The sequence below is a fragment of the Borostomias antarcticus genome (genome assembly GCF_949987555.1).
Source record: "Borostomias antarcticus genome assembly, chromosome: 23".
Lineage (NCBI taxonomy): Eukaryota > Metazoa > Chordata > Actinopteri > Stomiiformes > Stomiidae > Borostomias > Borostomias antarcticus.
In genome coordinates this window covers 5,225,808-5,248,505 of record NC_140256.1, presented here as the reverse complement: position 1 = coordinate 5,248,505, position 22,698 = coordinate 5,225,808, and the positions used below count along the sequence as shown (strand labels likewise).

The following is a 22,698-nucleotide window of genomic DNA, read 5'->3' as shown; positions in this document are numbered from 1 at the left end:
TGTGTGTGTGTGTGTGTGTGTGTGTGTGTGTGTGTGCATGCGCGTGTGTGTGTGTGAGTGCATGTGTGTGAGTGTGTGTGAGAGAGAGAGTGGGGGATGAGAGAGGGAGAGAAACTCAGACCAAGAGCTGTGAAGAAGGGAATGGATTCTCAGGCTGATGATTATTGCATAGTGAATGTTTTTGTTTTTTTGTCCAGATTGTAATTGAAGACTTAAGTACCCGTAACGATTTGAAAATAGTAATTAAACAGCTGTTATTCATAGCCTGCATTGCAGACTTATTGCACCATTGTGTTTGGTCTCTGATAGTACTCATCTCTCTCTCTCTCTCTCTCTCTCCCTCCCTCTCTCCCCCAGACTGTTTTGGACGGGGCTTCAGTGGATGGCCCCAGAAGAGGAGGCCAGATGGAAATTGGGTCACATGACCGCCTCAAGGAAGGCGCGCTGAGCCTGGAACCGACCAATGGGGTGAGCCCGTATCCCAGTGACGAGGAGGTGACCGTGGAGGGCGGAGGGGCAGCCGTGGGGCCGGAGTGGCTGGGGAGTGTACCCCCTGGGCAGTGCCAGGCACCTGGGAATGGCAAGGCCAGCGATCTCCAACAGCACTTACCCTGCTGGGGCGGTGGCGATGGCAGGATCCGTGGCGAACCTGTCCACCAGGCAGACATGGAGGACGCCCGTAACCTGGTGGCCTTCTCTGCCAGTGTGAGCTCCCTACCTCCCTCGTCTTCCTCCTCAGAGCTCCAGCCTCACACCGCCCAGCTGTATGATAAGTTCAACCAGGAGATGGACGCTGAGGGAGCAGAAGGAAGAATATCAGGAGGGGCCCCAGAGGGGGGAAGCCAGGCCCCTGAAGACCTCAGAACCCTGCAGACAGCCCTGAGCCAGGCCAAGCATGGACACAAGCCCCCTAACTGCAACTGTGACGGACCCGACTGTCCAGACTACCTGGAGTGGCTGGAGAAGAGGATCAAGATGGCTGGCGGGGAAGAGCAGGCGCCTTGCAAGATGACAAGTGCGCCCCAACCGCATTCGCAACAGCCCCACCCCCACCACGCCCATTCCCACCCCCAGGTGAACGGAGGTTACCCCCCCTCCGGTTTACATCAGCACCCGGCCTCCGGGGGCCTCCACCCGGCCCCCATCCCCTGCTCCCCGCAGGTCCTGTCCATCGCCAAGGAGAAGAACGTCAGCCTGCAGACGGCCATCGCCATCGAGGCTCTGACCCAGCTGTCCGCCACCGGCCCCGCCCAAGTCGTGGCCCCGCCCACCCAGTCCTCCGCCGCCCCGCACCCCCACCAGCGCCACCACCACCACTCCCAGCACCTACCGCCCCACCCGCAGCACGGCACGCGCCTGCTCCCCTCCTCCCCCGGCCCCCTGACCTCCTGCTCCTCCTCGTCGCACTCGCCGTCCTGCACCTCCCCCTTCTCTGGGCCGGGCCAGTCCCCAGGCTTTAACCCCCACCCCAATCAACAGCAGCAGCTGGGCTCCGGCCAGAGGAACCAGTGGATGATGATGAACTCAGAATCCCAGCCAACTCCGTCCCACAGCAGGGCCGACCCCATGTCCGAGCTCAAACAGCTGCTGGGCGACTCCAGTGGGAAGTTCACCAGTGCTCCCTTCAAGCTGCCCATCCCCCACCACCACGGCCTGAACGTGTGGGGGCACCAGCCGGGGCTGGCCAGGGTGAAGCAGGAGCCAGACTCAGGGGAGTACCTGGGCTCTGCCTGCGCGTCCATGGGCCGTCACGGCCTCCTCAACGGCCAGCAGCAGTACCCCGGACCCCCTCTCTCCCCTGGCAGCGCCGCGATCCGCCACTCCACCCAGGCGGCCCTGCAGCAGCACCTTCACCACAAAAGGAACCTCTTCTCCGGCACCGGTCTAGTACCCCAACGGAACCCCCAGGCCTGCCAGGACCTGCGTAAGTGGTGGCCCCAGACCCCGGGGCTAGAGGGCTTTCCCCTGCCCCCTGCAACCATCAAGCAGGAGGCCAAGGAGCCCAAGAGGAGGAAGAGCAGCCAGGCGTCTCCCCTCCTGAAGAACCTGGCTGGAGCTGGCCTGCCAGGTACCCCTGTCCCCAAGCCCAAGTCGATAGTCATCAAGAAGACCAAGCAAAAGGCCTCCCTGCCAACTTTCTTGCCTCAGAGTCAGATCTCTGTACAGAAACCGTCGGCCGTCACTGCAGCCCAGGCCCTGCCCAGCCCACGCCCAGGTTCTTTCCTCTCTCCGACTGTCATTAACCCCCTTCAGAGCCTCCCTGTCCCAGCCCAAACTCAGGTACCCATCCTAGTCTCCTCCATTGCACCCCCAACCGCTGCTCCTCCTGTCGTGACTGAAAACACTCCAGCCGTCTCATTCCCTCAGCCCCAGCCTGTGGTCCCCCAGCCTCGGGCTAGCTCAGGAGGAGACGGCCCCCTGTCCGCCACCACCAGCTCCACCGCCACACCTCTGACCTCCGCACCTCCGTCCGCGACCTCACAGATACTGGGCCTCACCTCGCTGGACCCCAAGTTCGAGGAGCTGATCTGCCAGTTCGAGGCAGAGTTCGGGGACGGCTCCTCTGCCCCAGAGCCCTGCCCCTCTCTGAGCCGGCCTCCAGAGCAGGCCCCCACAGCTCAGCCAGCCGTGAGCGAGTCTCAGCCCGATGCTAACGCTAACTCAGGACCGGACAGGTGCACCTCGCCATCCAGCGCCCAGTCCGCGCCTCTTCCTCTTCCAACCAGCGCACCTCTACCAGCAGACCAGGACCAGGAGATGGAGGTGGACCGCAAAGACAAAGAGTCGGGAAGTCAAAGTGAAGCAGCCCCGACCCAGAGTCAAAGTGAAGCAGCCCCGACCCAGAGTCAAAGTGAAGCAGCCTCAACCCAGAGTCAACGTGAAGCAGCCTCAACCCAGCCCTGCACTGAGAGCCCCACAGTGGAGCTGCGTGCTGGGGGCCTGCCTCTCACCCTGCCCCAGGAGGCCCTCATGAAGATGCAGCAACACCGGGTACTGGAGGACCCCTTTGCCACTCCCATCTCTCCGTTCCCCAAACGCATGAAGATCGAGTCCTCGGGAGGACTGACCGTGCTCTCCACCACCTGCTTCTCCGAGGAGGACACGCCCACCAAGGACAGCCTCCCATTCAGCCCCTCGCTCAAAGGCTTCCTGGAGTCGCCCCTCCAGTATCTGAACTCTCCTGCCCAGAGCCTGCTGGACACTCCCGCCAAGGACGCCCAGGCTGAGTTTCCTATCTGCGACTGTGTGGGTGAGTTAGTGTCCATGTGGCCGTGTTTGTGTGAGTGTGTGTAGAATAGTGTACATCATGCACCATACACACGTGGTTGCACACAGTGACCTTTATGCATGACCTACCACACATTTACCACTCTCCACTTTCAGCAGCACCCTCTTCCAGTATCTGATTATTTCCCCAAGAAGTGAATTAGTCATAAACAGTAGGGTATATCAGTATCACTACATTATACATGTAGGCCACAGCAGGGTATGGGGTGGCAATGTTAGGTGGTTGAATCCCTTCCACATCAGCTGCTCTCTCTGGACAGTGGGTGAGCGTGTCTGAGAATGTGTGCGTTGCCAAGGGGTGAGGAGTGCCGGGGCGCTGGGCTGGGCTGGGCTGAGATAGTACAGTCAGCTACAGTGTGACTCTGAGGGAGCCCGGGGGAACAATAGGGCCGCAGCACAGCAGAGGGAGAGGCCATTGTGCTGCCGTGTGACTCTGACTCTGGCAGGCAGGCAGAAAGCACGGCAGCTGTCTGACAGAGAGAGACTCAGCTTCATACGGCGACCAGGCCAATGCTGACTATGCCAGCTAGCACACAGATTAGTGGAGCCACTTATGGGTATTGTATACTCTACCATGTATAGTAGTGTATAGTTTATGTTTACAGCTATTACCGGAGGGGTAGGTAGTATACTATTACCGGAGGGGTAGGTAGTATACCAGATCTATAAATTGGGAAGCACAAAAAAAGGGGGAAAAAAAGAAAATTTTCTATTTTGCCGTAGTCTTTTGGAAAGTGCCTGCTACTACTAGTGTGTGTAAATTGAAAGGGTTGTCTAATGGCCAGGCCTGGTAAATAGACCCATGCCGTCTCCAACAGTTGAGTGTGTGCTCAGTCTGGGGTAAAGCAGCTGCAGGGAATGCTTGCTCACTCTGTGTGGTTACCAAGAGCAAAGGCCACCAGACAACAGGTCTCCATAGTGAAGCCCTAGTTACCCTGTCCCCTGTCAACACTATAGCAAAATACTCAGTGGAACCTGACCCCTCCTACACACACACACACCTACACACAGACGCGCACACACACACACACACACGCACGCTCTTTCTCTCTCTTTCTCAGGTTTTTACAATACTGTGCTCCAATCTGTCTCTCAAAATTAGAGGTCATATTCCCTGTCATAGAACTATTTTCACACAAGAATTTGTTTAGGCCCCTCCCACGTAGCATTTCCTACCAGTAACCACGCTTGGTTCCTCCCTGCACTGTCAGTGGAATGTGACCTCCTAGACATGCTCTCTCTCTCTCTCTCTCTCTTTCTCTCTCTCTCATCTTTGGTAATGCCCCCACCCACTCACCATAATCAGCTACTATTCCCAACCCTGTGTGTGTGTGTGTGTGTGTGTGTGTGTGTGTGTGTGTGTGTGTGTGTGTGTGTGTGTGTGTGTGTGTGTGTGTGTGTGTGTGTGCGCGTGTGTGTGTTCCTGTGTGTGCTGCATTCTAAGGGCCCTAGAGAAGTCATGATTATAATCACGTTATTGGTTCTCTCTATTATACTAAATTAGTTACAGTAGGCACTTGAGTCTCCTGCTCAGTTCATGAACACAACCTATTTGAATTTAGAAGGGTTTGGCCATGGGACAAGGTTCTGAGCTCTTGTCTACAGTGTGGCAAAGAGTCACTCCTTCCTGGAGTCCATAGCACGGTATCCCGTTCTGTGAGTCTGCGTCTAATCTCTCTCTCTCCTCCTCCCAGAGCAAATCCTGGAGAAGGATGAAGGGCCATACTACAATCACCTGGGCTCAGGGCCTACCGTGGCCTCCATACGTGACCTGATGGAGAACAGGTGAGACGGATCTCTCTTCTCTCCACTCCTCCTCTCCCCTTCTCTTTCCTCTCCTCTCTTCTCTCCTCCTCTCCCCACTCTTTCCCTCTTCTTCTCATGTCCTCGTTTCACCCTCTCCACAGAGACTTGAGAAAAACACGTGAGCGAACAGAGACTCATTTCCAAAGGGAATATTTTAGATGTACTGCAGATGTTAGCTTGGACCCGCCCCCCCTGCCTTTACAACACACCATCCTTCTATTTCTCCCTCCCTCTCTAGACCTCTCCTTCCTGGCTCCAAACCTGTACTCCCTCTTTCTCTCAGCAGCATGGTCCTCCTCCTCTCCCCTCCCCCACTCCTCTCATTCTGTCCCCAGGGACTCCCTGACCCAGAATCCAATAGGATGAACAGGATATATCAGCATCAGCAGATCAGTGAGGGAACAGTGGTAGGAGGATATGATCGAGGAAGAAAGGGACAGGGAGTGACAAAGGTAGAGAGAGAAATGAATGGGAAAGGCAGAAACCAAGCTACAGAAGGCGTAGTAAATAAAGCACTGTGTGGACCATATGGCCCAGTAAACCACGACATGATTGGCTGAATGAGGACCAAGTACTTCACTTGCCCCTAAAGTGGCTGCGATCAGGATTATGATAGCTCTTGGGTCATTGATAAACCCTGGCGGCGCTGCTTTGCTCCCCACACACAGCAGCATGAGGTCGAGAGAGTGGGCCGGGCCATATTTTGAGGTCTGTTTCTTTTGAGGAGTGAGTCAACTCTCCCGTGAGAGCGCCGATTGAGTGGGGGGATGGCGGAGCTTGGGGTCCCTTTGTTTATTCCAGAGGTGACGTAAGAACTAAGGCGCTCAATAGTGTCCGGGTGACCCGTGAGTTCACCTCTGACCCCTCGCAGCCCACCCCTGTGGAGAGCCAAGCCGGCTCCTATTCAGGGGAGGCCACATGTGTTCACCATGCTGGACCTGGCTGTTCAGGCCTGATGTGATCACAGTGACAGGTATGATGGAGAGGGAAGACAGGTTGAGCTGTGAGCATCTAACTGACCCAAATAACCCTCTACACACACACACACACACACACACACACACACACACACATTGCAAAGCAAATGCTCACACTTCTATATAAAATGTGTCCTTTCCTTTATGACTAGGGTTGCAAAGGGGCAGACAATTTCTAGTAAATTTCTGGAAACTTTCCGGAGATTTACCATGGGAATTTAAGCGCGTGAATTTAAGAAATTATTACCTTTTTTGTAGCCTATAACAGCTTTTCTGCTTTTTATTTTATACATTTATTTTAGGATTTTATCCAGTTTTCACCAGTTTGGTAGCCAATTGACCCAGACCTAGTGTCCAGTTAACCCCTACTAACTGTTGAGGATTCATCACACAACCCGGCCAGTCGGAAAGGGAGAGACAACTCCTCCACTCTCTCAGCTCGCAACCATAATTCCAACACCAGAGAGGGTTGCTGTTGTATGATGAACCCTCAAGCCGAGATTAAACTAACCACCCTTGGGGAGTGGCGGCCCAATAAGCCACTCCCTCTGGGATCCAGCCATACTCAGATCTGGCGAGACCGCCGGTCCCCGGTGGGCAGCTGCAACAGAACATGATGCAATAGACCCCAGAGGACACAGATAATAGGGAACTTAAATGTACCCTAGTTGGGAAAAAAACATAAAATGCAATTCTAGATCTTGCAGCATGATCTTGATTAAAACAATCTGATTTAAGGCAAATTCAGTTTCTGCACTGTGCATTTCTCATATGCAGTGCATTCTCCCATCACATGCACAGCTAATTCCTAGCATCCTGCACACTAAGATGGTTGTAGAATTCATTTAAGTTCTACTCACAAATAGATTAAGTCAAAAATGTAATTTTAACAAATTGTATTAGAAATGCTTGCCTGCATGTCTGCTACGACAAAACAAAATGTTTATATTTATGTCTGTATATGACAAGGTAAATACAGTTGGTATAAATAACCCCAAAATTCCCAGGTAATTCCCATACATTCCTGTTAATTCCCATGGAAAGTTTCCAACTTATATATTCCCTGAATTTTGCAACCCTATTCATGACACACACACCATGCAAACACGTACGTACTGTACAAAACATGTCCTCAATGACACTCGTACAGTATAAGAATAGATGTCATCTAACAGGCTGACCTTGTTTTTGGCCTGGGCATTGTGGGACGGGTCACTAGTGCCGTGTCTCTGTGAATCTCCACAGAGCCGTGTGAACACTTCTCTTGGCCTGCACGGTCGTAGTGAGGTTGGGTTTTCTGTGTACGTTTGAGAACACAGGTCCAACTCCCATCAAAAAACGATTCCTACAGTGTTGTTTAGACAAGGGCTGAAGTCTGTTTACAACAGAATGCAGGTTGCAACAGTATACAGTATACAAATTGTCCTGTACTTTATTCACTCACTCTCTGTGTGTTCTCTCTCTCTCTCTCTCTCTCTCTCTCTCTCTCTCTCTCTCTCTCTCTTTCTCTCTCTCTCTCTCTCTCTCTCTTTCTTTTTCTCTCTCTCTCTCTCTCTGTAGGTATGGAGAGAAGGGGGAGGCCATCCGCATTGAGAAAGTAATCTACACAGGCAGGGAGGGGAAGAGCTCTCAGGGATGTCCCATCGCCAAGTGGGTGAGTACCGACCACACCCGATGATATCCAAAACCTAACACGGCACCTACACAAACCAAACCCACAGCTTAGGCTGCCAAAGACATTTACAATGACGCAAAAGGCCTCTAACCACTAATTCATCAGACTTGCATCAGCTATGTTTTCTTTGACGTTTTACATAGTCAAAATGGATCAAACGCAAGCATAATTTGTGTAATCATGCCAGCATGTAGAAATGCTTCACAACATCTATCTATGCCATAGAAATGCTATCTATCTATCTATCTATCTATCTATCTATCTATCTATCTATCTATCTATCTATCTATCTATCTATCTATCTATCTATCTATCTATCTATCTATCTATCTATCTATCCACTTACACATTCAACAACTGCACTGATCTAACAGTTGTTTAATGAAGTGCATCACTCATCAGTATCGCTTCCTCCTGCAACTTGCCCACCCTGTCATCATACCCAGGTCCTCTAATCACAAATGACCACCTGTCATAAACACCACTACCAGTTACGCCACTGAAAGGCATATTCTTTGATGGTGCAAGTGGGCAATATTTATACTGAGGAGTGAGTTTAACCATTTCAACTCGGTTACACTAACAAAATGCATTAATGGGCGGAGGTCTGTGCTCTCTGAGCACCCTTTCTAGTTTATCTATGTGAACAAGAGTTAAAATGATAAATCGCTGCGAGGGTTTAGAAAGTAAATGGTGTGTCAAAGCTCTATGCAGACAGTGTGTGAGAGAGGTGTGACTGGGCTTTTGTTCTAGCCCACCTGACAGCTCTGACAGCATATCAGGGCCAGGTTGTGTGTGTGTGCGTGTGTGTGTCTGTAATGAGGTGTCATATGGAGACACCTTGCAGACATTCTCACCCCCACACTCTAAAGTAGCAGGGGGTCTCACGCCCAGCCAGTCGCTTGGCCTGCCCCCCTCCCCTCCCTCACACACCCTGTTAATGGCTTTATGAATTCCAAACGGCCACTGATGGAGAGGCCATTAGTGCCACACAGGAATAATGGCTGTGTGTGTGTCTCTGAAGGATGAAGTATGAACTCTGCGCAATTTTCTTTATCTTTGCCCCTCATTCCTCTCTCTCTCTCCCTCTATCTATCTCTCTCTCTCCCTCTATCTATCTCTCTCTCTCCCTCTATCATTCTCTCTCTCTCCCTTTATCATTCTCTCTCTCTCCCTCTATCATTCTCTCTCTCTCCATCTATCAATCTCTCTTTCTCCCTCTATCTCTCTCCCCCTCTATCTCTCTCTCTCCCTCTATCTATCTATCTCTCTCCCTCTATCTATCTCTGTCTCTCTCCCTCTATCTAACTCTGTCTCCCTCTATCTAACTCTCTCTCCCTCTATCTCTCTATCTCTCTCTCTCCCTCTATCTCTCTCCCTCTATCTCTCTCTCTCTCTTACTCTATCTATCTCTCTCTCTCCTTCTATCATTCTCTCTCTCTCCCTCTATCCCTCATATCAGGTGGTCCGGCGCTCCAGTGAGACGGAGAAGCTGATGTGCCTGGTGCGCCACCGTGCGGGCCACCACTGCGCCAACGCCGTCATCATCATCCTCATCATGGTGTGGGAGGGTGTGCCGCGCGCGCTGGGAGACAAGCTGTACCGCGAGATCTCCGAGTCCCTCACCAAGTTCGGCAACCCCACCAGCCGCCGCTGCGGGCTCAACGACGAGTGAGTGGCGGCTGATGGAGAGAAATGTGTTGAATGTCGAACACACACGCACACACACACACAAACACACACACACACATACTCGCCAAGTCGTCATTTGAGGTCTGTGAATCTCACGGTAGGATTGGACTAAGTCTGAACTATAGCTCGGTGTGTGGGGTCTATCCGAAATTCTCCATCAGCGACTTGTGACATTAGGTTACAACAACCGATCTGAATGTTTTTAATCCAGGGTTTTTCCCCTGAAGAGTATGCTCTGTTTACTCACAGTCTCTGAACAGGTTAGCTCTACATGTCCTCCTACATGTTTGCAATGAGTTTATTGATCATGGAAAATATCTCCTCTCTGGATGATAAATTGTGTTTGGCTCTACACAGCGAGGTAGTGTTGACTGAGTGTGCGTGCTCGCTGTCGCCCCCTGCAGTCGTACGTGCGCATGCCAAGGCAAGGACCCAGACACCTGTGGAGCTTCCTTCTCCTTTGGCTGCTCCTGGAGTATGTACTTCAACGGCTGCAAGTACGCTCGCAGCAAAATCCCACGCAAGTTCAGGCTGCAAGGAGACCGCCCCGAAGAGGTAAGAATCAGGGGTCCTTAATTCTAGAGGCCTACTACAAACGATCTTACATTGTGAGCAAGATCATTGGTTTGACCTCAACTGATATTTGGGGCTTGTATGAGGCAGGAGTCCAGCGTGGTTCTGTTATATATCAACATTGCTGTATTGTATTTATTGGCATGTGGCCTTTGTGTTTTTAGTGCTGTAAACACACATTGTCCCATTGAGATATTAAAGACTTTACTATCAGAACTATTCTCAACCCCTTGTTTTTCAATGACGGTAGAAGAGCACCACAGTCAAGAGGAACATGAAAAACCTTGTTCTGTTGAGGGGTGTATGGGTCTGACCTGTGCTGTGTTCTGTTAGGAGGATAAACTCAGGGATAACCTCCAGGACCTGGCTACAAGTTTGGGTCCCCTATACAAGCAGCTAGCCCCACAAGCCTACAGCAACCAGGTAAGAGCTGCACCTATATGCATTTTTCACTCACTCTCACACACACACACACACACACACACACACACACACACACACAAACCCACTATCTGAAGCCTGTTGTTGAGACAGTAGCAGTAAGTCACCAGGCTGACCAGGGCAGATTACAAGGGAGTGAGCTAACAGTACGTGTGTGAGTGTGTGTGTGTGTGTGTGTGTGTGTGTGTGTGTGTGTGTGTGTGTGTGTGTGTGTGTGTGTGTGTGTGTGTGTGTGTGTGTGTGTGTGTGTGTGGCAGGTAGGGACTGTCATACTAAATAGTGTCTGGTTGCCAAATAGTGTCAGTGGTGACTTGACAAAAGTCTTCTGTACTTTATACCATTGAGAATTCTCAATTTACATAAGCTTACATAATGATACAGTTTTAGTAAAGCTAGAGACTAACTGGAATGTATACATTGTTTGTCTTCCCTATTGAATAACACACCATACACACACCGCCGTGGCAGGACACCTTTTGTCCCTTATTTGGGAGTGAGAAAGTTGGCAACCCTAATAGATACTGAGGTAGTGAATGACCTAGTGACAAAAGTGAATGGGGCAATGAAGGGTTCCTGACAGGGCGGTATACCGGGGATACAGCCCCAATTGCCCTGGACCAGAGCTGTGCTAGTGCTAACTCAGTCTTGTTGTAACTAAGATATCTTCTGGACAGATTTAGCTACTACGGACGTAAATCTCACATGCATTTTTGTAGCTGGCCCAGTAATCAATAGAAAACCTGCAACCGCTACGCTGCGGTGTCAGGAATGCTAGCGATGTCACGTTGGTATAGCAACAACAGACGATTACATCACGCCGGACACAATTTGGCAACCAGACATTATTTGGCATGAGATGACCTCTCCCTATCTAACCACTCTCAGCATGCTCTAGGGCTGTGCCCAAGACACGTTTTTCCTACTGGGACAATAAAGTATAATCAATCAATCAATGCTGTAGCTTTGCTTTAGCGGCATTAGAGTGCGATGTATTATGTGTTTGTGAGTGAGCGTGTATCATTTGAGCCCATGGTGCAGTAACCCACCCTGTCTCTCTGTCCCCTCCCTCAGTGTCAGAATGAGAATAAGGCTCCAGACTGCAGGCTGGGTCTGGAGGAGGGACGTCCCTTCTCTGGGGTCACCGCCTGCATGGACTTCTGTGCCCACGCCCACAAGGACCAGCACAACCTCTACAATGGCTCCACTGTGGTACGTCCCACGTTTTCAATCAACATCTCTCTGTCTTGGTTTCTGTCTCTGTCAAGGAAGTGTATTGCAGTCAATACGGTAGCCCTAACCCTAACCCAGGATAACTAACCGCACTGACCATCTAACCCCTCCTCCAGGGTATCTAACATCACCGAACATTTAACCCCTTCATCCAGGTATGTACTCTGACCAAGGAGGACAATCGGAAGGTCGGGGAGATCCCTGAGGACGAGCAGCTCCACGTGCTGCCCCTCTACAAGATGTCCCACACCGACGAGTTCGGCAGCGAGGAGAACCAGCGTCTCAAGGCACGGACAGGCGCCATCCAGTTGCTCCACAGCTTCCGCCGCGAGGTGAGGAAGCTGCCCGAGCGGGCCAAGTCGTGTCGCCAACGGCGGCTGGAGGCCAAGGCCAAAGCCTCGGAGAAGAAGAAGGGCAAGCTGCCGAACGAGGAGACCCCCGAGAAAACCGTGGTCAAGATGGAGGTCCAACACACCGGCTCCCCCCAACCCCAGCTAGGCAATAAGGGTGAGCCATAACCTCTGAACTCCAAATCAAACTTTATTTATATGGTAATTGAAATGGTAAATGGACTGCACTTATATAGCGCTTTTCCACCTTAGCGGCACTCAAAGCGCTTTACAATGGCCTCTCATTCACCCATTCACACACACATTCATACACCAATGGCGGTAGCTGCCATGCAAGGTGCTAACCTATTCATTGGGAGCAATTTTGGGGTTAGGTGTCTTGCTCAAGGACACTTCGACATGTGGACAGTCGGAGCTGGGATTCGAACCTCTGACCCTTCGATCATTGAACGACCCACTCTACCAACTGAGCTACAGCCGACCCTATATAGCGCATTTCATACACAGAGGCAACACAGTGTGCAGAGAGAAAGGGGTGGGGGGATACATATACATGGACAAAAGTATTGGGACACCTACACAATATACCTACAGGAGTCTGACCTCACCAATGCTCTTCTGGATGAATGGGCAACAATTCCCACAGACACACTCCAAAATCTTGTAGAAACCCTTCCCAGAAGAGTGGAAGCTGTTATAGCAGCAAAGGGGGGGCAACTCCATTGAATAAGATTGGGATGTCATAAAAGCTCCTGTAGGTGTAATGTGTAGGTGCCCCAATTCTTTTGTCCATTCACTGTATATTCTGATCCTGCCACTAATAGGGGAGGGGGAAAAAAGTTCACCCATTTCAGCCAATGTAGTACAACTGTAAAAAACAAACAAACAAAAAAACACAAAAACAAACTTCCCAGACCTCTCAACAAGACCATCAAGCAATCTCCTGGAACATTTTGACTACTGTTTTATTAACTATATCATAGAAACATAGTATTACACAGCATGAGTTGCAAATATGTATAACATAAATACTACATTATAAGAAACGTAACACATTATTAAAAATAAATGAGTAAATAAATAAATATAAATAGTTAACCTGAATGGTAGGCAACTATATGTTAGCTCCCAATAATCCATCATAGGACCCATACCACATGATAAAACACACTGAACATTTAGCAGCAAGCTCCTGGAAAATGTTGAGTTAAATAACAACCAGACAGGAGTGAGAATCAAAGTACTTCAGGAGGACCTCTACTGCAAACAGTGGGACCTCTCCCAGACCTGAGTAGAAACCAAAACTCAAGAAGGGGAGACAGTGGGGAGAGAAGGAGACAGGGTCAATGTCAGTGGCAGCGCTAGACCTCTACAGGAAGTAGGGGGATCTCTACAGGACCTGGGTATAATACAAGAGGTAGAGACACTGGGGAGGAGAGAGGGAAACAGGGTTAGAAGCAGCGCTGCACCTCTACAGGAAACAGGGATCTTAAGGGGACCTCTACAGGAAACAGGGATCTTAAGGGGACCTCTACAGGAAACAGGGATCTTAAGGGGACCTCTACAGGAAACAGGGATCTTAAGGGGACCTAGGGGACCTCTAATTATCAGACTTTCTCAAAAGTGCTAGTTTTGTCAATGTTTTGATCTGAACCATTGTATATGATCATAAGTAACCTTAAAACAGGGCTAAACATGCATTTTCCCTTTACTACTCCTTTAAGGGGACCTCTACAGGAAACAGGGATCTTAAGGAGACCTACTGTAGGGGACCTCTACAGAAAACAGGGATCTTAAGGGTATCTAGGGGTCTTGTACAGGAAACAGGGGGGTCTCTAGAGGACCTTGGTAGAACACAAGATGGAGGGTCACTTGGGAGGAGAGATGGAGACAGGGTTAGTAGCATCTCTGGACGTCACAGGCCTATATTACCTTTCTAAATGGGTTATGTTGACTGTCAGATGGTGTAAGTTGTAATATGGCGCCATGCAGAAATCGATCAACCAAATCAAATCAAATTTTATTTGTACAGTATAGCGCATTTCATACATGGAAGCAACACAATGCGCTTTTAGAGAGGAAGGGAGATCATAATCCTGATCCTATTCTTACCCCTAATTTTCCAGAGGGAAGGGCCAAAGGTGAACTGTAAAAATTCTTCCATGACCTCTCTCAACGAGATGATCGAGCAAGCCCCTGGAAAATCGAATTCACTATAGGAACATTTTACAGAGCACTACACATGGAATAAACGCTACATTAGAAACGTAACTATCAGAAATAGTAGATAATTTCAGACACTTAGCAAAAAGCAACAGGTTCAAGGGAGCACACAAAATGCACAGGGCAAAGGGAGGGGGATGGTGATGGCTTAATTGGGACAGCTAGAGACGCACAGTGGAATGGAACTGGACATGAAGATGACGGGGCTTTTCCAGGAACCATGGGTCCTCAGGAGCACCTTAACCAGGAACGAGGGGAGGGGGGGGGGCTCTCCGGGACCTGGGTAGAGTACGAGAGGGAGACACTAGGGAGGAGGGTGAGTGGTGGCGTTGGACCTCTAGAGGGATCGGGGGTGGGGGGGGGGTCTACTGGACCCAGGGAAGCCTGCAGGAAACAGGGGGGGCCTCCACATGGCCTGGTTAGATTATAAAAAGGAGAGACACTAGGGAGGATAGAGGCAGACAGGGTTAGCAACATGCAGAGCCACATTAAATAACACACACCTTAATATATAAAAGCAGCATCATGCAATAAACTAAACATTTTAGCAGCAAGCCTGCTACAACAACCTAACAACCTACTGCTGTAGGCAGACAACAGCCTAGTACATCACAGATTAGAAACAAAAACATGACACACCAGTAATGATATCTATATGTTTCATTTTATCTGTTATCCTCACAGAAATCCCTAAACAGGAGGTGAAGCCCATCATAAAGAAGGAACCTTTCATTAAGAAGGAGCCCTTCAACGGAGCCCTGGCAGGCTACCCGGCCCAGGTGCCAGACCCCTACGGTCTCTACTCCCACCCGGCTCACCCTGCCTACTATGCAAGGGGGGGCCTCCCTCCTAACGGCCAGCCCCCTGCACCAGGCCCCGTCAACGGCTACCACCCCAATCTACCGGCCCTGCCGTACGGCTACTATAGCTACCCCACCAATGCACTTTTCCCCCCCGAGTTCATCAGTTACGAGGGTCGCAACGGCTCCTGGCCCAAAGCCGGGGCCACGGCCGCCCCGCTGGACCAGAAGCCCGACATCCAGAACCTGCAGGCCCGCCTGGCTCACTCCTACCCCAGCCACCTGGACGCGGCCAACCACGTCCAATCACGGCCCTCGTCTGTCTCCTCCGAGCCCTGCCACAGAGGCACCCCGGTCATAAAGCAGGAGCCCATGGACGTGCCCGTGTACGAGGGCGCAGGTCAGAGCCAGAGTTGTTCCAGCACGCCGTGCGGCACTCCTCAGCCCGAGGCCTGGCCCGGGCACAAGCCCAATGGCAGGATGATGTCCAGCGACTGGGAGGGCAGCGGTCGCCCCAAGTCAGGCCCTCCGGACTCCCCCTTCACTCCAGCCAAGCAGCAGTTCCACCAGCAGCCCCCCCAGCCGCCCTCCCCCTACCCCCAGCAGAAGGAGCAGTGGAACACCTACCCCGCGCCCAACACCCCTATGACCTCACCCGCCCCCTCCCCATCCCCCTCCATGAAGGCAGCCCCATCCCCCTCTCTATGCCCAGGCAACCCCCACCACTGGGACAGCCCTTCTCCCAGCCCCCAGCCCAAGGCCTGGCCCATGGGCTCTGCAGGCTACAACCCCGGCATGACGCATGGCCACCCAGCCGGAGCTTTCCCAGACAAGATGTGGTCGAAGGTGGGTGAGAGCCGGAGCTCCACCCCCCTGGGGCTCCAGGAGAACGCCTGGAGGCTGTGCGGGGGCTCGGCGGCTGGCAGCACCCCTTCGCCGGCCCCGGAGGGCCGCCTGTTCCCTGACGCGCTGCAGCAGACGGACGCCCAGGCTTGCTGGAACGCCAACCAGGCCGAGAGCGACACGGAGAGCATGAGGGGGCAAGAGGAGGAGGTGTGGTCGGACAGCGAGCACAACTTTCTGGACCCCAACATCGGCGGCGTGGCGGTGGCGCCGGCCCACGGCTCCATCCTGATGGAGTGCGCCCGGCGGGAGCTGCACGCCACCACGCCCCTGAAGAGACCCAACCGCTGCCACCCGACGCGCATCTCCCTGGTGTTCTACCAGCACAAGAACCTGAACCAGCCGTGCCACGGCCTGGCGCTGTGGGAGGCCAAGATGAAGCTGCTGGAAGAGCGTGCCAGGCAGAGGCAGCAGGAGGCCGCCTTGCTCGGCCTCACCCAGGAGGAGATCAAGGCCTACGGCAAGAAACGCAAGTGGGGGTCTGCAGCGTTGGCGGCGAGGGTCAGCGCAGGCCAGGCCAAGGACAAGAGAGAGGGGCCGGTGACTCGCCTCTCCACCACACACCACACCACCTCCACGGTCACTGTGTCCCCCTACGCCTTCACTCAGCTCACCGGGCCCTACAGCCACTTCGTCTGAGGAGGGAAATTGACCTACAGACTGGAGCCATAGAGTGGTGGAGGAGAAGAAAGAGGGGGAGCAGAGGGGGATTATCTCAGCCCTCCCTCCGCTCCCAGGTCTCTCCATCCGGCTCTCTCTCTCTTTCTCTCTCTGTCTCTCTCTCTCTCTCTGGTCAGGTGGAAGAAGGGGGTGTTTTATGGTGTTTTTACCTCATGTCAGGCAGCAGTTTGGTACTCCCCCCCCCCCCAACAGACACACTGCCTGTGGTGCTCTTTCTCTTCCGTCAGTGGAGGGAACCCCATCGCTTCTCCTTCATAGAATTTTAATGATCCTAATTATGGCTATTATTATCAATATAATTATGATTGCTATTGTTACTGTCAATGTTGTATTACAGGTATTGTAATTATTACTCTGAGGATGATGACTTTGTTTTTATATTGTCGTTTTCATTAATGTTATCATTAATGATGTGATTGTTTCTGTTTGATTTTTAATCGAGAGTCAGACTGCTTTTATTCCATGTTTGTGGAAAAGTACGCTTTCACCTTTTTTTTTCTTTTTGGCCAATCTGTACTTGGATGAAGGGGTGTCTTTCTCAGCACAGCAAGACACAGTGTGTTCCTCCAATCACACAGGAGAGGGTGACTATCAACGAGCAAAACTAAAACGAACCGACAAATGTAATCAGTCGCACTTGTGTCACGTGAGGCTAGTTCCCTGAACCACTTCACATTGGCGGAACCTTCCTGAAGCAGTCTGTCTGGTCATTTTGCAAACAGTTCCTAACTGGCTTCGATATCAACGTGTTCCCCTGCTCTGCTTGTCTTGTTGTGAGGAAACGCCTCTTTCTTCATCCTCTGATCATCAACCATCCACTGGTGCTTCTGATCACTTCCGTCCCCTTCCCAGGGAAGTTTATCTGTTCCTCTCCTCCTCATGGCATTTGATGCTAAAAAAAGAGTGCTCTTCGCGCACTTGCAGAGAGACCAGAACAACAGGCACTCGAGGTCTTCAATTTCCTAGGGCTGTTGTGGCACATTCACCCAGTAGGAGCACTTCCCACTGTCAGCTCTAGAGGGCAGCACTGAACCCCTTTCAACTGGTGCACATTACACACACTTATGCATGCACCCACACACATACTAGGCCCTTGTGTTACATTTATAAGCTCTTGTCAAACAGTATAGAGCCATGCCTTACTGCTTTTCAACACCAGAGGGAGCTCAGGTCACTGACCACAGTACAAACTGACCTGATTCTCTGGTCTACACAGGCACCTGAGGTACAGTGATGGGCAGCAATGCCCTTGGTGCTTCTTAACACACACTGGTGCTTTCCACACGCACACTAATACATGGTGCATGGTGCTGTCGTTGTCAAGTAGCGCTAGGTGTGTCTATGATGCACACTATCAACACAGAGCTATTGTGGTTTCACAGTCCACACAGAGACCTCCTCTGTCAGTGACCCCTTGTGAGAGGAAGTGAGTGAGCCTTAGGCCCCATTCTCACATCTGGAATGAACATGCATCTTGGGTGATCCGATCCGATCAAGTGGACAGCATGAGTAACCTGTCTGCAGTCCCAGTTACATGAATGAGGCCCTTGAGCACCAGAGATGTACAGAGAGACCCACATGGGGGTGGTGCTAATCTGGGAAAGGTCTACTGTTGATACTCACCAGACAGGGGTCCTCACTCAGTAAGAGGCCTGTGTGTGTGTGTGTGTGTGTGTGTGTGTGTGTATGTGTGTGTGTGCGTGTGTGTGTGTGTGTGTGTGTGTGTGTGCGTGCGTGCGTGTGTGCGTGCGTGCAAGCATGGGTGCCTGTGTGTGTGTGTGTGTGTGTGTGTGTGTGTGTGCATGCTAGCGTAGTGAGTGTTTGTAGGGGCCTCCAGGGGCTACATTGGGTAGAACAGCAGAAGACAAAACTCAGTTCTTTTCATAACAAGTAACAACAACTGTGTATTTGTATTGTTGGGTTTACAGTGAAGTGCTACTAGGTGCTCAGTTGGACCCTTGGTGCTTCTGAAGGGGTTTAGAGCTCTCTATACCTCATGCTGTAGAGACACTGGTCAGAGTCACAACACGCTAGCTACACTATAGAGGGACTGAGGGCAAAGAAACATGCATTTGTCAGAGCCCCTCTGTGCTCTCTATCTACATACTCATTTTAATCCACTTTTTTATTCTTATTTATTATATGATGATAATGGTGATTGTTGTTCTTTTCTTTTCTTTTTGATATTGCTAATACAAATTGTACATACAGAAGAAAAGATTTTATAAAAGCACTTTTAATCTTGATTTTAATGGAAAAAAAAGAAAGAGCCGAATATTGACAACTTGAAGCTTAGTTTTTGTTTTTTTGGATTTTTTTTCTCGAGAGAGAGAGAGATACAAATGTAAATATTAAAATATTTAGGTAAGATTATTTAACTGGTGAGGGAATATGAAATCATAAATGATACCGGGATTCAGTCCAGTCACTTTGTCAGCCCCTAACAGCAGAAGGACAACACTTGATTCCTTGATTGTGTTATGTCTGTAAATGTGTAATTTATGATACTGCTGTCCTGCTTTCATAAGTACTGTACCTGTCAGAATATACCCCTGACACCAACCAGGCTCTTTCTTTACCAGCTAGTCACCTAATCAGACAACCATGAGCAAGGCCACAAAATTCACCTAGAACTGAAATAGCCTACATGGTCCATGGAAGTGTTTGTAAGATAACTTAGTTTGGACAGCGCCCTCTGTAGGTGCGTTCTTGATTCTCTGCCGTGAACAAACTGTCAACAAACCCCAAATGGAAAACCTAACCCTAGAAAGTGGCTGCATGTCCACAGTTTCGGTTGATAGTCTGATCATGTTTGAGCATGTGCAAATCATTCATAGGACCCTACCCAACTAAAGAACCAACAAACCGTACCAGAATCAGCTGGTGTTTCTTTTGAGAGATGAGGTGTATCCCAGCAATCTTGTCCATTGTGTTAGACTATCAGATGAGAGGTTGCCCTTGTACTTGTTTTCCCATGTTGTTGTTGGTTCTTATTATTATCAATGATAGTGATTACAGTAGTAAGGATGTGCTGTTATGAAAACCACGACAACCGAACACTTGTAGTACCAAACTAAAAGTGTATTGCATTGCATTTATGGAAGATACCAGAAAATAGCAGGTAGTTAGTTTGTTATTGTCTCATGTTATGTGTCATAGACAGTCACAGACTTGACTAACATACATACAGTAGGAACTGGGAATATGGTCTTTGTTTCAGTTCTCATATTCCTGTTGAAATTGTACTGTCACAGTAAGAAATTCCCAAAGGACAATGCATGTTCTACATTCCACAAACAGTCATATTGATTCAGTAATATTTATGATCTATTTAATAATGGGTGCTGAACATATACTGTTTTTTGTTGTTTTTTTGTGGTAAAATTATATAGGAACCTGAGGTGATTGATGATAATAAACGCCTAGCCTTGTGAGACCATCTTGATCTTGCAAACTCACATTCAGTTTATCTCTGCAGATCAGTCTGGACCTCCCCCTATCTAGAACGATTATTGTACGATTGCATTGTAACCGGGCCAATCAGGAACTGTTTTCTGACTGCTGTTCTGCCCCCCAGTAGAATGAAGCCTCTGATTGGTTCCCGTAGTTGATGGCAAAACAGTCTCCAAAAGCAACGAGCAGTAACGTTAACGCTAGTAGAATAAATAACCATGAGTGCAGTTATTGCAGAAATAGACTTGATAACAACTAGAAATGGAGGACATGTTTGGTATTGCTGCATTCGTTAGGTCGAGAGCTCCAAACCCTGTGTCTCTGTGACCTTCCCATGTCAAAATATTTTGCACCAAAAAATGAATGTAGGTGAATGGCCGGCCGTGTTTAGGCGGCTCATGGACCGGCCCCGTGATTCGGATCCGCTCCAAAATTTAATGAGTTCTATGTTGGCCCATGCTACACCCCTCCACCAAGTTTTATGAAAATACGTCAGGTCGTTTTTGTGTAATCCTGCTAAAGAACAAACCAACCAACCAACACGCCACCAAAAACATTACCTCTCGCCCAGCTATCGCAGGGGTGGAGATAACAATTAAACAAGAGTATGCACTAGTAGAGTTTCTTGGAGGAAAATATGTTTTTGCCGTTCTTCCGACTGGATTTGGAAAAGTTTTGTTACGCTGCTTGACTGAAGGAGTTAATCTGTCAGGGCAAGCGCTCCATCCAGCCCACTATAGTCGTTTGAGATAAGGAGAAGGCCAGACTGAACTGTGGAGATAAACAGAATGTGATCTTGCTAGATCAGGATGGTCTCACAAGACTAGTAAAAGCCCACTAGAGTGTTCTCCCTAGCATGTACTGGGGGGAGGCTGGTGCTATGGTGCCACCCCCCAAGTTCACTGGAATTGTGGGAGAAAAAAAAGATTGCTGATAATCTTTTCAGCTTTTCAGAGCTCTTCGAATGTTAACTGAATTATTACTCGGTGTTCAATGAAATGGAAACTGTTTTGGTGCTGAACCTATGGGGATTTAGTCATCTGCATAGCTGCAAGCTGAAACAGATTCATATTATATAACAATTTCAGTCATTGAGACTCAGAACAGAACATCATGGATCGAGAAATATATAAAGTGAATAGACTGTTATCTTGGTTTTATACGTGGTGCATTGTATGAACCGAAAGCTATTGAAAATGCTCTTTGAGAGTGCTGTATATTTGAATGGCGAACGGAGGATGTGTAATTTCAACTGTAAGAGCATAGCAATTATGTACTCCCTCCCTCTGCTTATCCCTCATGCACTTCCTTCCTTGCTTCCCCTCTCCTTATAGACACCTTACATATTTTCTCCTCTCTCTCCCCGCCCCCCTCTCTCTCTCTCTCTCTCTCCCTCTCTCTCTCTCACACACACACACACATGCATGCACTCACAAATATTTTTTATTAATACCCTGCTCTCAGCACTGGTCTTCATTGGTCACTTGATTTGTCCGCGTTCCAAAGTTGGGATAGAAGACTATATCCTGCCCCATATAGAAAGAAAACAACTGGCAGCTACATTCCTTTTTGAGTTTAAGATTGTTCTTGGTTCTATTTTTTCATGTCAAGTATGCAGTATGTAAAAAAAGTGTTTTTGTTCAGTCTCTCTCTTTGTAGCTGTATGGTGTACTATGTGAATACATAGCATATGTGGTACAACCCACAATATTGTTTTATGTTGCGCGATAATTAATAAAAACATGAAAATTAACATGTGGTGATTTGTGGTTATTCATAATTTTGCGGTGTTTTGATTAGCCTGAACAAACCTGTCTCTACCCTTTCTCAATTATATACAGTATACTAACCATCTACTGATCATTTATAATCGTTCACATATCTTTTTAATAGTAAATGGTATATTAATGTAAATGAGGGCAACCTCAGTGCCTCTCGAGCATAAATAAAGGTTTAAATAAATTATAGACAGCTTAGACTGTAGTAATTGACTGTATAGCAGGGGGTTCCGATGATGTCACCACCCTAAATGGCGGTTGCTTCAATACAAGTCAATGGATTTCATAAAATGATCAATACAACCCTACAGGATTCATACTTTGCGGCGAATTTGATGTCAGAACACCAACGGACACCAATTACCCCCTCGGTGAGCTTCTTGTCTTTGAAATCCAGAGTTTAACATGTTTTTGAATTATTTTTCAAGGTGCCCACCCACATCCATTGTATGACCTAAACGGTGGTAGAGCAATTATCAGACTTTCTCAAAAGTGCTAGTTATGTCAACGTTTTGATCTGAACCATTGTATATGATCATAAGTAACCTTAAAACAGGGCTAAACATGCATTTTTCCTTTACTACTCCTTTAACAAAGTTTTGGAGGTGGTTTTGTCTTTGGATTTAATAAACTGATAAATAAAACTTGATACGAAGCATACTTTGCTATGATTTTTATGCCAGAACATCATGCCATGCAAGCGGAATTGCGACGGTATCTCAACAGAGGTCCACATGAGTTTTACCATCAGAAAAGCAACAGGGCAGGGCGTCAGCAAGTGCGAATGGAATTCCGCTCGGACAGCTACCGACTTGCCAGCAGAAATTC

The 22,698-nt window shown here is 49.3% G+C and overlaps 1 protein-coding gene across 1 annotated transcript; it reads left to right on the top strand.

The window, feature by feature from the left end:
* Positions 1-390: 390 nt before the first annotated feature.
* Positions 391-17,325, top strand: tet3 (tet methylcytosine dioxygenase 3). The gene is made up of 9 exons (XM_084457451.1): positions 391-3,250; positions 4,983-5,073; positions 7,632-7,725; positions 9,209-9,417; positions 9,843-9,993; positions 10,345-10,434; positions 11,524-11,661; positions 11,838-12,189; positions 14,940-17,325. The coding sequence occupies exons 1-9, from the start codon at positions 406-408 to the stop codon at positions 16,595-16,597; spliced, it is 5,628 nt and encodes a 1,875-aa protein (XP_084313577.1). The 5' UTR covers positions 391-405; the 3' UTR covers positions 16,598-17,325.
* Positions 17,326-22,698: the final 5,373 nt, after the last annotated feature.